The sequence below is a fragment of the Zonotrichia albicollis genome, chromosome 1 (assembly GCF_047830755.1).
Source record: "Zonotrichia albicollis isolate bZonAlb1 chromosome 1, bZonAlb1.hap1, whole genome shotgun sequence".
NCBI lineage: Eukaryota > Metazoa > Chordata > Aves > Passeriformes > Passerellidae > Zonotrichia > Zonotrichia albicollis.
In genome coordinates, this window is record NC_133819.1 from 127,918,655 (window position 1) to 127,934,229 (window position 15,575).

The 15,575-nt window shown below is 38.9% G+C and overlaps 1 protein-coding gene across 2 annotated transcripts in view; it reads right to left on the bottom strand.

Moving 5' to 3' along the window:
• EMC2 (ER membrane protein complex subunit 2) overlaps window positions 1–14,832 on the bottom strand; it is a 35,899-nt gene extending 21,067 nt beyond the window's left edge. Inside the window, exons 1-5 of one of the 2 annotated variants that reach the window (XM_005479423.4) lie at window positions 14,671–14,832; window positions 8,705–8,818; window positions 7,975–8,039; window positions 3,695–3,780; window positions 863–920 (exon numbers count right to left, since the gene is read on the bottom strand). In XM_005479423.4, coding sequence (XP_005479480.1) covers window positions 863–920; window positions 3,695–3,780; window positions 7,975–8,039; window positions 8,705–8,818; window positions 14,671–14,758 — 411 coding nt within the window. In that variant the 5' untranslated portion in view covers window positions 14,759–14,832. Of the gene's footprint in view, window positions 1–862; window positions 921–3,694; window positions 3,781–7,974; window positions 8,040–8,704; window positions 8,819–14,132; window positions 14,240–14,670 lie in introns of those variants that run through there. The other variant, XM_026791719.2, reaches the window with a different exon arrangement.
• Window positions 14,833–15,575: the final 743 nt, after the last annotated feature.

Genomic DNA, 15,575 nt, shown 5'->3' on the forward strand with positions numbered 1-15,575 from the left:
ATTTTCCCCTCCTGAATAGCAGACCACATAAAATAAGCTGACCAAGGAAAGGTCAACTGACACCTAGGAAGATTAACATGAGATTGCCAAAACACCTGAAATAGCCCAAGTATTACATTTACCCAGAAGTTTACCCAACAGACAGCTCCTCAAAACCAAGTAACATACACTCAATGATTAATAATATTTTATTTATTTTCCAATAAATATCTAGGTTATAAAAAATCTGAAACTTCATAATTTCTTCATATTTCAAGTTTTATCCTTGAGGGAAAAAACATCAATGAAAATATATTGCTACGAGTTTCTCTAGACTTCTATTTTGGCTGCTAATAGCTCACAGTGGCTTTTACAAACAGTATTCAAAAAATGCTTAGAAGAACAGTACAGTCTGTCTCACATTTTGTTTTATGCAATTGGCATGCTTTATGTATTTTGATTCAAGAGCTAGTAAAATGTCCCAGACATGAATCAAAATAACTGCTATTCAAGCAGTACCTGAGTGTATTAATAGTTAATCCTTAAGTAAGATTATGCACAGAAGCATAGAAGATGTGACAGACTATATTAGTCTTTTAAATACTCTATATTCTGGGAAATGAAAGAGTTGAAAGGCCCAGCTCTAAACACCACTAAGACTTCTGGAAAGATCACTAATTATAATCTGTCTCCTAAAATCAGTGTTTAAGAAAGTATTAGATCACATCTTCCCATTATGAAATGGTAACATTGGTTATTTTAACATAAAACTAAAGGAAACAAATACAGCAATACAGATACATTTTTCCACATTGAAACATAAAATATAGTCACAATTTCAAACAATGCATCAATGCAGTTTAGAATTATCTTTTAAACTTACTGTATTAGTTGAATCTTCCTGTAAAATTCTGTCGTATAACTGGATAGCATCATCATACCTGTACAAAGAAATCATTCACATTTATTTCTGCTAATACAGAACTTCTGACATTTTGACTCTCCCTGCAATAGCTAATAACCCTACTGCATTTTTTTGTACTGAAATATAATATACATATACTAAGCAAACTGTATTTATAGAAAATTATTTTGAGAGTGCTTAGTATAAACAGCAGTATTTTTTGTCACCAATTAAGAAAAACACATGGAAATTGCTTCATGAAATACTGTTTCAGCAGCAACTTGGATATTTTACACCCAGCATCTCACTCTCCTGCCTGTTCTCTTCATGTCTACTGAATAGGTTCAACCATCACATCCCTACTCCTCCTTTCACATCTCCCAAGAAACAGAAACTCTAAAACTTGAAAAGCCATCCAAAATAATGACATTCCACTTCATTGTTGTAACTTAAAACTTCATGTAAAGTTCCTTCTGTTGTGACTTTAAAAAGTGTAAGTAGCTGCATACAGGAAACTGGAAAGACTCCTCTAGGAGTCTACCACAGATTATAACACAAATCTTAACAGAAAATATTTTCCACCATTTCCCACTTTTATTATTTGCTATCTGAAGCAAATTATTTCTGCTATCTGAAGTGTGCTTGAAACAGGTTACTTCAGGTGCTGTGAGCACTTCAAACCTTCAAACCTTCTGGGAAACAACTCTGTGTGTTCAGTCAGCTGCGTACACGGTCCCAATAAACGAAATAATTCAATTCAAACCACATTTCACTACACAGCTGTTGTGCTATTGCCACAGAACTAGGGCATACATTGTGTCTTCATGGGTAGTTTGACAAGCAGTTTGTCAGAGATAGTACTGATGGACTTCTGATGCTCCACATTCCTTAGGCATCACCTTAGACACTCATTTACATACTTGCCCTGTTCCCTAAGCACTGCTGATGCTACCAGAGCTCAGCTGTCCACTCCAGCTACCCTAAGGTACAGGAACTACTGTGAAAGGAAGCACAAAAGCAGAAACAAGCAGAAGGCAACCGCTGCAGACTTGAGCAGACGTGCTGTAAAATGCTGTATTTGTGTTCTCTCTTAGTTGCTGCTTTGTCAAATGCATTTAAAAGACTGAATCTGATGGCCATAATCCCAGCTTTACATGGTGAAGTTCCAGAACGTTATTCTTTTCATTAGCAAGTGCCTACAGGATGTCTCAGTCTATGGGAATGGTCTTCACTGTTTCCTTTTCCTGTCGGGGAAAGCAGGATCCTCCCTAGATCCTACAAGTCACTTAGAATTTAGTAAATTCACTTCAATTGAAGTGAAACATGATGCTTGCAGCCTAAATCTTTCTTTTTTACTTGGGGGAGACAGACACACTCCTCTGGGGCAAGGCTTAGAGCACCTGCAGATGGGTTCCTGTTCAAAACAACCCCAAGCTGAAGCCTCTTTCTGCTCTGACTTCTAGAGAAAACCCACGGACACAAAACTTCGGGTTTTGTTACTTTCTCTGCTCCTTGATACTCTGATCTCCATAGTGCTTTACTGGTGAAACCACACATGATGTCTGCACAGCACTCATCTCCCACAAAGATCAGGTCCCATGCAGTAACATCTTTAATGCAGACACACAAGCCTGAACAGAATTATGATCCATTGTATTTCTGAATAGGTTTCAGGAAGGGGGAAAACTGCTGTATTTCTCTGTCTTCCTATCATATATAAAATGAAGATAAGAGACCTAAGTTTAATGGAAATTCTTCAAAAATATGCACCTTATATAAAGTGAGTATGAAACAGAGCATCTGGCTGCCCTGAGACAGCTCCTGTGAATGGAGTCCATTTATTCACTCTGGATCCAAGCAATGGACAAATATCAGTGTTTCATATCAAATATCATTTTCAAAGCTAATTTTGCAAGAATGTAATGGATGAAGAACATATGCTAAGTAAATATCTTTAAAAAAAGCATTTAGGCAGTGCTTCCAATTCCTATTTATCAAGATGGCCCAAAGGCTCCCAACTCACCAACTTTGTGCAAAACGTGGCATGGAACAGATTTCCTACCACTCAAATGCACTGGAAGTCATTCTCAACACCCAAGATAAATGCTATAGAACAGAATGTTGACAACAAAGATGTATCCAAAGAGAAATGTGTACAATAAAGTTAATCCTCAAGTCCTGAGGCCATTCATATGGAAAGGTGCAAGATCTGTTCATTATTTTAGTAATTTCTGTTGAACTTTGTATGTTATAAGCCTTCTAAATGATATTTCAAAAAGGTCAGTCTGAATTTTATGTTCAGCCATTTAATTCTGTTTGTTGTTTGATTTGTTTCTGTAACAAACTCTACAGATTTAATCCTTTTCAAGTTCATTTACCTACATTTAGGAAAGAAGGGTAAAGAGCTGCACCCTGCAGTAATCAGGAGTACAAAAGAGCAGCTCAAGCAAAAAAAAACGGTGGCACTGATTTTCACATGCTCTCTGAGATGAAACCTAGGCCTCACAGAATTTGCCAAAAAACTGTGCAGTGTTCTACTGTATAATGGTTTATGCTGTGAAGTAAGAGATCCTTCTAATCTATGATCTCTGATGGGAAGATTGCAAAATGAAACACTGCAAACACTGCAGAGTACCTGCAAAACCGCAGTACAGATGTCTAAAAATCTTAATATGATCATGGACACTGTTATTTTCTATAAAGAAACTGCCCAAAATTATTTTGCTATTCTGCAGTGGCTGAATGTTTTTTTAAGAAAGAGCAAACATTGTGTTCAGAGAGGAAGTACATTTTTTAAAATTCAGGTTTTACCTTTCCATGGCTTCAAATCTCATTCCAGTTAATCGTTTAACTCTGTGGCTTCCAGGAAACTGTCGCCTCAGTTCCTGAAGACAAAACTACACAAAGAACCAAAAATACTATTGTGAATATAATTATCTTCACAGAAGCTAGAAGAAGAAGAAAAAAAAAAGCATAAAAAAAAGGTCTTCACTCATAATTCAACTGCCTGCCATGCCAGTTGTGAGTAAAAGTAGATACCAATTTTTGAAACAAGCAATGAAATGCATTGACAAACAGAAGACTGGAAACTGAAATTCTGTATGTTAGATGACTGATTTTAAGAAGTATCTTCCATACAGGGCATTAGATGCTCAGACCTCCTTTGAAATAGTTATTTGCCCAGAAAATTACACTCACCTACTAAAACAGCTCTGACACTATTAAACCTTGAATTCTATTTAGTTTTCTATTTAGTTGCCCCACAGTAACACAAGACAGTAAAAAAAACAAAGACAGTGAGAGCTTAAGTGATACTTCTTTAATAAATGGATATTTCACAATGGAACAAACTATACTAACACAATGCCCTGTGTTTATTTTTAAAATAAAACTTTGAAATCCAAAGAAAATGTTTGCCACTGGCTTGGGTACAGCCTGCTGGCAGACAAGGCATAATTTTTAACTCCTGAAATCCATGAGACACCTGGGCTGGATAAAAAGAATTGATCCCAGGCAGATTTTTCTGGATTAGCAGAGGACGTTTGGTAGAGGGACTGAGTCACAACTTCCCCACAGCAAGCTAACTCATAACCATATCATGGATTGGCTAAATAGCATTGTGAAGTTCCCAGCTGACTCATGACAGTGGGAGGCAGGACAGTCCACAGGCCTTCAAAACAGACCAGTGGTGTGCATCACATTAAAAGCTTCACACTGAATCCTCTTCCAGGCACTTATTTATGCAACACAACATAGAAACTTGTTCTTCAGACATAAGGTTCTGAAGAACAGAGGCCTATCTACATAATCTGCTCCATCTCATCAAATACACTGGTCAAAGGACTAAGTACAAATCAGCAGCAATCAGTAGGATCCCTCTTTGTTTTTGTAGAAAACCAGGTTGCTAAAGCACATCCAAGAGGAATATTCTCATCTCTCCCAGATGCTAAGAAATAGAAGAGAGAAAAGCAACAGTGACCAAAGTTGTGATGCTTAGCCTCAAGCAAGAACAGACTACTTGCATCAAAATCAACTTAATTTGCAAAGAACCAAGATCCTTACAATGCAATTTCACATAGAAAGACTCAGGTTTAGCACAGAAATTGCTTACTGGCACTTTGAGTGATATCTAGGTGAACTGCTGTTGCTCTAGTCACAAAAAACTACACGTACTTAGCAGCATGTTACATGATGACTGAACTAATCTTCTTCTTCTTAAGAGACAGAAGAAATTAGATAAAACCCCAGAAAAGTAGATTCACTCCAGCTGTTAAAACCCTGACAACCTTGTACACTTGAAAAAAAACTTTTGCATACAATAAATCCATCCTGTGGTCTAGTGATCAGTGAACCCTGGAAGATAGTGATTTTTAAAAACACATGTAGTATTTTTCTCAAAAAAAGTACAAATAAAAAACCCCAACAATTACAATACTTAAGTCCACAATCTGTAGATGGACTTTTACACCTAAAAAATCCTCACTGACAATATGAAAGTAGTGCTCAAGTGCAGGAGTAATGCAAGATGAGAATTGTTCACATTAGATCTCACTACACAACTATTACTCAACTGAACACAGCAGTCCAGGGGCCAAAATAAACTGTAGATTAAGCTATCAGACACAATAAAGTGACAGAAAAAGTTGTAGGAAAGTCATGAACAACTCACTGTAACACTGATAAAACCAAAAGCATATGAATAAACTATACCAGCTATATCTTTACAATGTTCTGGACTCAGCAGCACTGAATGTCCTCTTTTCAAACTGGGACTTGTTCTCCATAATAATTTATTTTATTGAGGACTGGTTTTGTACCATGTCAGTAATCTACTTGTGATTTTCTCTCAGAATTCTCTCAGTTACAATGGCAAACACAATTTGCATGTGAAATTTCAACTTGCACTTCATTTGCCTTCTGACTTTTTAAACATGAGACAAAGGCAGAGAAATATAAACCTGGACTTCAGCAGGTAAAACACTGGTAATGCAAGTGCTGCCAACAACAGGTGATTGCACTAAACCACCTGTGTGAGCCAACTGGCTGGCTACAGCAGGGGCATGCAGTACACATGGGTTTTTGGTGCAGGACAGAAAGGACAAAGTAATGATTAAGGAAAGGAAAACAAAAGACGAAAGTCAGAGAAATCACTCTGAAAACTACCTCAGCTTCTCATTTGGAGTAGACAATACCTACCCCCCAAGCAAAATGCATCCCAGCTGTCAAACTCCCACTGCTAAAAAAACAGAAGAGCCAAAGCTGTTTGCCTACTTTGGAGGTACAGCTCTAGTAAAATGCCACAGATGATGTTAACTTGTTCAAATTAACTACTTATTTATTATAAATCAATCAAATTAAAAATAAAATCCTCTAAGTTTCCACCTATGCTTTTAATCTCATTTCCAAGCTGCATACAAAATGTTGCATTCTCTCATCTCAAGCAATAGTCCTTAAAGGGCAGACACTGAAATTTAAACTCCCTGCAAGGGTTAGTAAAAACAAAGAACGTTTCACAACTGATCTTTCAACACTGGCTCCGTCAACAATTTTGTGAAAGTCTTCTTTAAAAGACCCTGAAAATAAAGACCAAATCTGTTTTACATATAAATCAGGACACAGAAATGTATTTATTTAAACAGTAAGTCTATTTGTTTTTGTTTAAACAAACAGCTATACTACAACAGTATTTTCTTCTGAGGGACAAAAGAGAGGGAAGTTCAGTGGGTTCACAAGTTCAAAGTCTTGTACTACATTTTCCAGCATATTCCATTTTAACATATATATATATATGGTGAGATAGGCAGAGCTAGACAGGGTTATCTTCACCCTCCTTGAATTTAGTTTTACCCAAATGACATCACACAAACCTCAAAGATTTTATGAGGTATTTTGTCATCTGATGGAGAACAAGGCACTGAAGGAGTAGTTGCAGTGAAAGACCTGGAGCCCTGAAAATGGCTTTTCACTTAGAATAAGCTCATGCTTGATGGCATTCAGGGCACAAGGTAAGCCTCTGTTTTCTTCTGACTGTTTTGTGAAAGAGCAGTGAAAGATTATTAACATTTTCCTGTAACACAAACTTTTGCCTCTTCCTGATTTTGCCTTTCAAGGACCAGCTAAGCTGACTGGGTTGTTCTGTTTGTTTGTTTCAGTGGCTTTTTTTTTTGTTTTTAATTTAACAAACAGGTTATAGTTCAAAATCAGTTAATTCTATCTCAATTCTTATTTATATCATTCAAATACATTTGCATAAAAATTGACTCAAATATCCATTAACAGTATTTTTACCAACAACCACCAAACAACATGGATTGCAATGAACTTTTGGAGGCCACCTGCTCCAAATCCCCACTCAAAACAGAGCCATTTTCCAAGGGAGTTCACAGCCATATACCTATCTATTTTTAAGCATTTCCAAAGGAGATTCCATAGCTTCAATGTGCCATTTGTCAAAAAGAATTCACTAAATTTTTCATAATATGTAAGTGGAATTGCCTTTGTTACAGCTTATGTCTCACACTTGTCTTTGTTGCACACCTATGAAAATATGTGCCCACCTTCTTTATATCTTCCTTTCCATCAGTATTCAGAAATCATTTTTGGCTTTCCTAAGATTTAACACAGCCTTTCCTTACACACTATGCAGTGCAGCTCATATTAATCTTGAAGACCTGCTCCAATATGTGATTTTCTTTCAGGGTAGCCAACATGACATATAATATATGTAAGATGGGTCGTTTTACCTCAAAACATTCAGAAAACCAATATAATTTGAGAGGTTTTCAATAAACAAACACTCTCTGTACAATATGGCAACTTCAATATTATTCTTGACCTTTAGCCCATACCAGAATAGCTGTAAATATTTTCATTGCTATTGGAAGAGATGTGATCTGTCTAAACAAAAGTTATGCCTTAGAGGAGGTAGGTGGTGGCAGTTTCTTCATAGCTGTGCATTTCTTGATAGATATTCTTTCTACCAGTCCAAGCTCTGGAGTTCAGAATATGCTGTAACTTCCAGAAAACTATCTGGAAGAGACACTCAGGATGAATACATACAGTGTGAAAGAAAAGTCATCTTGAAAACTTACCAATGCCAAATCATCTCGACTGCAGTCCAGGGCAGCAATCATCACCTGCTCATAAATTATCCAAACTGGACACAAAGAGACAATAAATGCAGATAATTGGTTTGGAATTTGTTTAAGATAATAGGAAGCACCTATCATGTAAACATGATTAATTAATTCTGTCTGTACATTTTTCCTCTTCTACTCCCACAAATCATGGCTGAAACACGAACAAATTAAGAAACTGCTGGAATTAATCAACAACTTATTTAAGCAATTTAGCGCTTTTAGTGCCAAAGTACTTTCTGACATTTTGAAAGGCAAGAAAGGTCTAATTCTCTATTTTTCCCAACATCCTAACTGCCATGTTCTAGGCAGATCCCCATGAGGACTTGCTTCAATTTCTGTCACAGTGTTGAAGAACAGAAAATCATGCAAATAATATCTTAGTAATAGTTTCAAATTAAGTTTTCACATTGCAATCTAAATACTGCTAATATATAATATACTAATATAGCAAGCTAACAGTTCTATCATGTAATTTTTAGGGCTATTTTCACTGCAGCCCACATTTGGGGAAGAAATAAGCACTTGGAATTCTGGAAGCCTATTAGACTAAGAAAGCAATATATACTTCATCAACATCAGCACATACTGAAAGACCATATAAAGGCTGTTAACTAAAATACAGACTGAAAAACGAAAATCGAATCAGACAAGGTAACTTTTAAAATAGTAATTGTTTACTTACTATCATCTCCAAGTTTAGATGCATATTCATTAATTAACTCTTCTCCAACATCCACTATCTGTTCACTGTTTCGGTAGTTTTCTTCCCTCCATTTCCTCATTTTATCACGCATATCTGTGGGCAAAGGGGCAAAAAAAATATTGAGATTTTCAGATAGTAATGGCATTTGAGTGTGCATATGATCGACAAGACACACATCTGAAGAATGGGATTAAAGAGCAAGAGAGCTACGAAAGTGACTTCTACTAAAATTAAAAAATTACTAGAGAGCAGATCTCTGAAACCTTATTACCCAAACTGTGCTCATGCTCTAACATTATTAATTAAAATTCTAAGTTAGCAGTCTCTCAGAAGGGACAGTAACACATGAAGTAAAAAAATGTATACCTAGCTATCCAATAAATAATAAAGTTTATCCATTTTTAGGTAAGAGAGGCTACAAGAGATTTCTCCTGATTAGTTTCACACATCTACAGACAACACTAAAATTGCATTTCTGCTACAGATGGATAAATTTTCACTTGAAATTCTAGGAAAAACAATAGAACTTCCCCTCTGAAAGGCATCTACACATTCCTAGAGAAAGGAGCTTCAATAAAAGTACACATGGATGTCAAGGCTTTCTACACGAGGGAAGTGTCCAAAGGTACAAAAAATATCACTGGTTACCTAGGCAAGGTAGAAATGACAGCTTATTTTATTATTAAGATTTTTGTTTCAAGAGTACATTTAAGATCTCCAAGAGAGCAGACAGGTAGAGAACACTACCTTGCCTGAGCTTTATTTATCCTCTAGACCAGGAAATTGCTAAGAATGTGATTTTATATGCACATACATTTATATAAGTATAGCTGTTCTATACACAAGAACAAATTTTGAGAAAACTTAAGGAAAATAGTTTTCATTACTAGATAGTGGTTTTACTAGTAAGAGGGTACCAGGATAACTGTTGCTAGTATTTTTCTAAAACTTTACAACATCTGGAAAAACAAATAGAGCGATAGATCTAAACACTGCCAGTTTTTCTTGCACTTCAAAACACAGAGTTAATGTAAATGACAGTTAAAAATTAAGCACTAAAAGTTGTTCCATCTACCTGAAGTGATCTCAGATCGCTCATAAGACTGTTATTGTGCTACATTTTGTGTTTTGAAATTCAACCAAAACCACCACAGGGTTACATTTCATATACATGGGCAAAGTTGAATGGTTCTAGACATATGATGGTCCCTGGAAATTCAACGTTAGACGGCAAGAATGTGAGTGAACACAAACATTCACAAAAGCTGACAAGCTAAACGCCTAAAAATAAATAAGCTGTCTGATTTCCACCCACTCATTTGCTTGGAAATTATCAATGCCTTCATTCCAGTGTGATTCCAAATGGAATAGTGTCTGAATTATGTATTAACAGAAGGTACATCTACCATTCATCACACAAGTCCAACATTTACAGCAATGGAAAAAAAAGTTCTAGGACAAAGAATAGAAGATCAGCTGATGAACAAAACATTTACTGATTTTAAAAATACTGAATTTTATGTAAAAGGTAGAAGAAACAAAACACTAAGAACTGCAGTAAAATTATACAAGTCTTTTCATAATGTTGTCAAAAAATGAATTTTTTACTAAGAAATCTATCAAAAGAGTCGAACAATAATAACTTGAGTCTTGGAGACATAATAAAAGGCTGGGGAGACACAATTACAGACTTTAGAAGAAAAAAACAAGTAAGGTAAAGAAATGTCCACGTTTTAATTAAAACTTCTCCAGTCACCTATAGGCTGGTGCTGAACAATTGATACATTTGTTTTAGATTTGGGGTTTTCTAAATTGGCACCCATGGCACGTGTAAATCAAAATGTTACAAGGTCTGGGGAAGGGAGGCACTCAGGACAAGGTTGGCTTTTGCCCAAAACCACGCAAGCCAAGGGACACAACGTGTATTTCACTTTTGTGTCCAGGAAGGTGTCAGCTCCTTTGGCCTGAGCAACCAGATATGAAATAATCCTCCTATAAGTACCTACACTTTCACTGATGAATTGGATCATAGTTTTCAAGTCCTTGATATCTAAAAGTACCTGATGAAATGAAGGAAATCATCACTTTGGGGCAGACAGAAATTGCAAACTCCAGAACGTCACCTTGGTATATTGCTGCTACCACAGCAGCCACTCAGGGACCCCACAGCCATTATATTTCCAGAGCTCATATATATTGATATCTCTGTTACAGACACCAAATCTTCACCCACAGCCCACCTCTGTGCACTCTCACATGGCAGGTGCAGGCAGAGGCACAGCCATCACTCTGGGTGCTGCAGATGCTGCCTCTAATCGTGGCAACTCTGCTGTCAAAAGGGCTTCAATTAAAAAAAAACAGCATCTCACCTTTGCCTGCTGTAATCTCAAAAATCCATACATAAAACCCTGAGTAAACTGATCTGACCCTTTGATTACAACTGAAAATTAGGAATAGCTAAAAGAAAGCAAAGACAGCACAGAACACAACAAAGCCACATCAGAAGCAGTTAATTGCACATAGATTATTACAGAGATGAAATGCTAGGCTATTCCCTATTTCCTAGAGACTTGCCATACAAGCTCAATATGAACTCAGTTTCTAAGTCACAGAAAGAAAGTTTGCCACCGAACATTAAAAACAGAAGTTCTCAGTTTCTAAATTAATTTGGATTTTTTTTTTGGTATATAACATATATAATAACATAGATACACATATTTGCAAGAAATACAAACACTGGTAAACTTCATCTTATAAAGCATTTTATGATATTTTCCAAAATGACAAAGAGTTCCTTGAAAAAAGTCTCACATGAATATAGTAATGAAAATTTTTGAGTGCAATTTTTAATACAGAAAACAGCCGTACTAATTTAATGTTACAGAGAACTTAAGCAAGAGGCATTCCGAGCTAATAAAAATCTAAAAAAAATACTTCTTCACTTTTTCAACTTATATCAAAAGAAAGCTAGTTTAAAGAATATGCCATTCCTTTCTCTTTTTCATTTTAATCACTTAAGAGAATTATTGACTGAAACAAGAATGACAGCACTCAAAGATCCCCAAAAAGCTCAGCAGTGTCAGCTGAAAGGCACTGCTTCCCTTTAGCAGCGTGTGATGTGTTTAACACCATTATGCTGCTGTGCAAGGTTAAGAAAAATAAACCTGGCTCGTTCTGTCCAATTCTGACAATATGTCAGATGCATTTTCTGTGAAAGTCAATTGTTATTTTAATAGTTCTTGAACCGCTGCCTGTTTGCAGATTGTGCTAATTTTACACTTGTGTACTCCAAAACCTGCTCCTAAAATGAAGTTACACAGGTGTTTAATTTTTTAAATATTTCCATTCGAGGGATAAATTAATCTTTAATGTATCACTGAAAATATGATAAATATTTATTCTGCAAAGTTCTACATAGCTTAAGAAAGTCCTAGTAAGAAGCTACACATCACCAGGTACCAAGTGATGTGCAAACCTACTACATCACACTCCATGGCTTCACCCACAGTTTTTGGTTTCCTGTCACTCCACATAGTTTCTAATTCTTTTATGAAGGAAGCAGGAAATATGCCATTTTCTCTAGAATAATTACAACCAGTATTAAAAAAAAAAAAGAAAGTATCATCATACCACCTTTGTCTCAAGTAAATGAGCTTTACTGTAAAAGGTAAACAAGATGTTTTCCTGCTACACAGATTTCTAAACATACTTTAAAGCTTGAGATACAGCAACAAAGAAATAAAAAATAAAAACCACAGCTCCCACACTGGAAAACACAGTTATTTTCAGTTATCTTTCCTAAACACCTGTACCATGCAGGTACCTAAAAAAACATAATTCCTACCTCTGTCTCAAAGAACCTGAGTGAAAAGCAAAGCAAGGTACAAACTATTTCATTTGTTACATGTTATTCTTTCCTAACCTTGAATCGCAGATTCATATTTAAGCAATATATAAGTATAAAATGTCTTGTTTAGAAAAGCCTGGTATATAAAAGACATATGAGCCATACCCCAGTTTCACATAAATTAGGCATTTTAAAGAGATTCAAAATGAGCTACATAAAATTCCTAGAACTATGTTCAAGTTCTTTGCTAGGAACTAGGTCACAACACTGCTGGATCACCGCACCTATGAAAAGCTACCTTGCACCAGGATCTGTTAAAGCTCACACAGAGAAAAGAGAAAAGCTATTTTTTTTAAGAAGAGTCCTTGCATGGTCTGTTACAAGATTCCTTTTTCACTTTACTTTTCATCTCTTGCAAAAAAAAAACCCTGAATTTTTCAAATGCATGCTTCCAAAGTGGAGACAGTCCCTTGTACCAACACACACCAGCCTTTCATCCGGATGAATACTTAACGAGACTGAGAAGTTGATATAATAAAACTCATAAGCTGGTCCTCTGAAATTTCTCATTTAACCCCACCCATATAAAAACTCTACACCTAGCATAGTGCAACAACTGTCAATCAGAATTCTTGGAAACAAAATGTGAAGATTATTTCTAAGAGTAGGAAGCTCAGCTCAGTATGAATTAGCCAAGGCCAGCAGTAGCTTGAATATCCTACACCTGGCCTCCACCTTAGAGTATAAGCACACACTCTGCAATACTGTGGGCCAAAACAATCTAGGGCTAAATGTACAGAGAGATGTCCACATGTGTGTTTCCCACCCTGTGAAAAACCTCATTGCTCTTTTCTGTCATTGATACCCAAGAACAACTGGAAAAAACAAACACAAAAAAAAAAAAAAAACACCACAAAAAAACCCCTAAACAACTAAGTCCCTGCATTTTGTAACAACATCTGCTCAAGAATAATAAAAACTGGAAAATTTTTCAACACAAGGTTGTTCAGGGCAACTTTTAACAGTAATACCAGTAATGATCTATGGGATCTCCACCCAAGCAGAGCTTCACAAGTACTATACATTCATTCAAGAGATATAAAAGAATGGTTAATCAAGGTTTTCCCAATGCTCCTCCTGTTAGCTACAAAATCAAACTAAGCATCAATTCATGATTGGGGAATTATTCTACTACTCAATTATTTCTTCACAGATTGGCAGTACGTAAATGAAAACCCAAGATCAAGCAACATCTGTCTGCATTATCTTCTCTACACTATAATGTTTGCAGTGCATAGTACATAGCAAAAGGTTCCCCCTTTATGGCCAAAACTGTTACTATAAACCATTCATTTACTCTTGATAGGAGACTGAGGATTCATGAGTGTTGTCTTGAGCTCACATGTTAATACGGGTTATGGAAAAATAACCACTGAGAATGTCAAATAAAGCTCAGACAGTATTGGAATATTAAAAATAAACCACCATTTTGATCGAACAGACATGAAAGCTGTAAAGACCCGGAGGGTGGGATTCTCAAAAACTTGTGTCACTTCATACCTTCTTGAAGCTGCCCCATAAATGCTTATGATCGAACTTTACGAGAGTATCAGGAAATTTTTAGTTCACCAAAAGATGAACTATGACGCGAACTGCTGACCCTGCCAAGAGACCATGTTTGCTGGCAAGAGCTGTACCGACGGGGAGAAGGCCGGCAAGCGGCGACGCAGCGGCCGCACCGTGCCTGGAGACGCGGGGCCGGTCCCCGCGGAGCGGAGGCGAGGGGAGGCCGGCCCGCCTGCACGGGGCACCGCGGGCCACTCCGGGCCAGATGAGCGGCACCGTCGGGGACCTGCGGGCACCGAAGGGCCGAGCACAGGTCGCCGCTTTTGCGGCCCGGCTACCCACAGCCCGAGGAGCCGGGCGGCCGCCAGAACCGCCGCCCCTCGCTGCTGTTCCCCAGGCCTGGGGACGGCCGCCCGGCGCCGGCCCGAGCCCGCCGCGCTCCGGGAACGCCGCCCTCTCCCCACGGCCGGGGGCCGGTCGGGCCGGGCACAGCCCCTGCCCCGGGCGGGGACCGCCGGCTGCGCGGCGTTACCTTCCCAAGTCACGTCGTACATCTCCGACACCTTCGCCATCTTGGCGGCCGCGCCGTGACGCAGCGCGCTGACGGCCCCGGCCGTCATTGGCGGGAGGGCGGGAGCGGGGCCGGCCCGGCGGAGCAGAGCCCGTCACTGGTGCGGGCCCGCCTCACGCCCGCAGCGCCCGCGCAGCGCGGCCGGGGCCGCGCGGGGCTTCTTCCATCCCCTCCGTCACCGTCGCGGCGGCCAGAGAGAGCCTTGTCCCGCTGGAGGGGACTCCCCTAAAGGCCGGAGCTTCAGCCGGCGCCCGTCTCGCCGGGCCTTTCTTTGGGCTCCGTTAGTCCGTGCTCGCGTCGGGAGCGCGTGACGGGGCCACGCGTGACCCCCAGTCTGCGGCGCGCCGTTCCTGTCCCGCCCGCGGGCACCGGCGTTAAAACCTCAGAGCCCAGACTGCAGGTGGCACTAAGGGCTGCAGGTTCCTGTGTTACAGTCCTTATAAACTGTCTAGGACCAGTTCGCATGGGATGAGGTTGTACACCTTAAACATACGCCGAGCGCAGAGGTGCCCAGTGTGGTTTGGGTTCAGCATGAGAACTGCCAGTGTTTGTCCTGCCCCCGGCATCCTGGTGACGGGCATGAACCGTCAAGGATGAGCCCTCGGTTTCTCCGTGCGTGGTTTGACACCGGCCCGTCTCCAGGCACCCACGAGAGTCGCTCGCTCACCCTCCCCGGCCACAGCTGGGCAGCGGAGAGGGAAAAAAAATTAACACCAGTTTCATGAGTGAGGTAAGGACATAGAGAAACACTTCAAGGGGAAAACAGGCTCAATTTAAGGTTGCAAAGTGAAATTTATTACTAACAGAATCAGAGGAGGATAACGAGACGTAAAACAAGCCCTTAAAACAACTTTTTCCACTCAGCT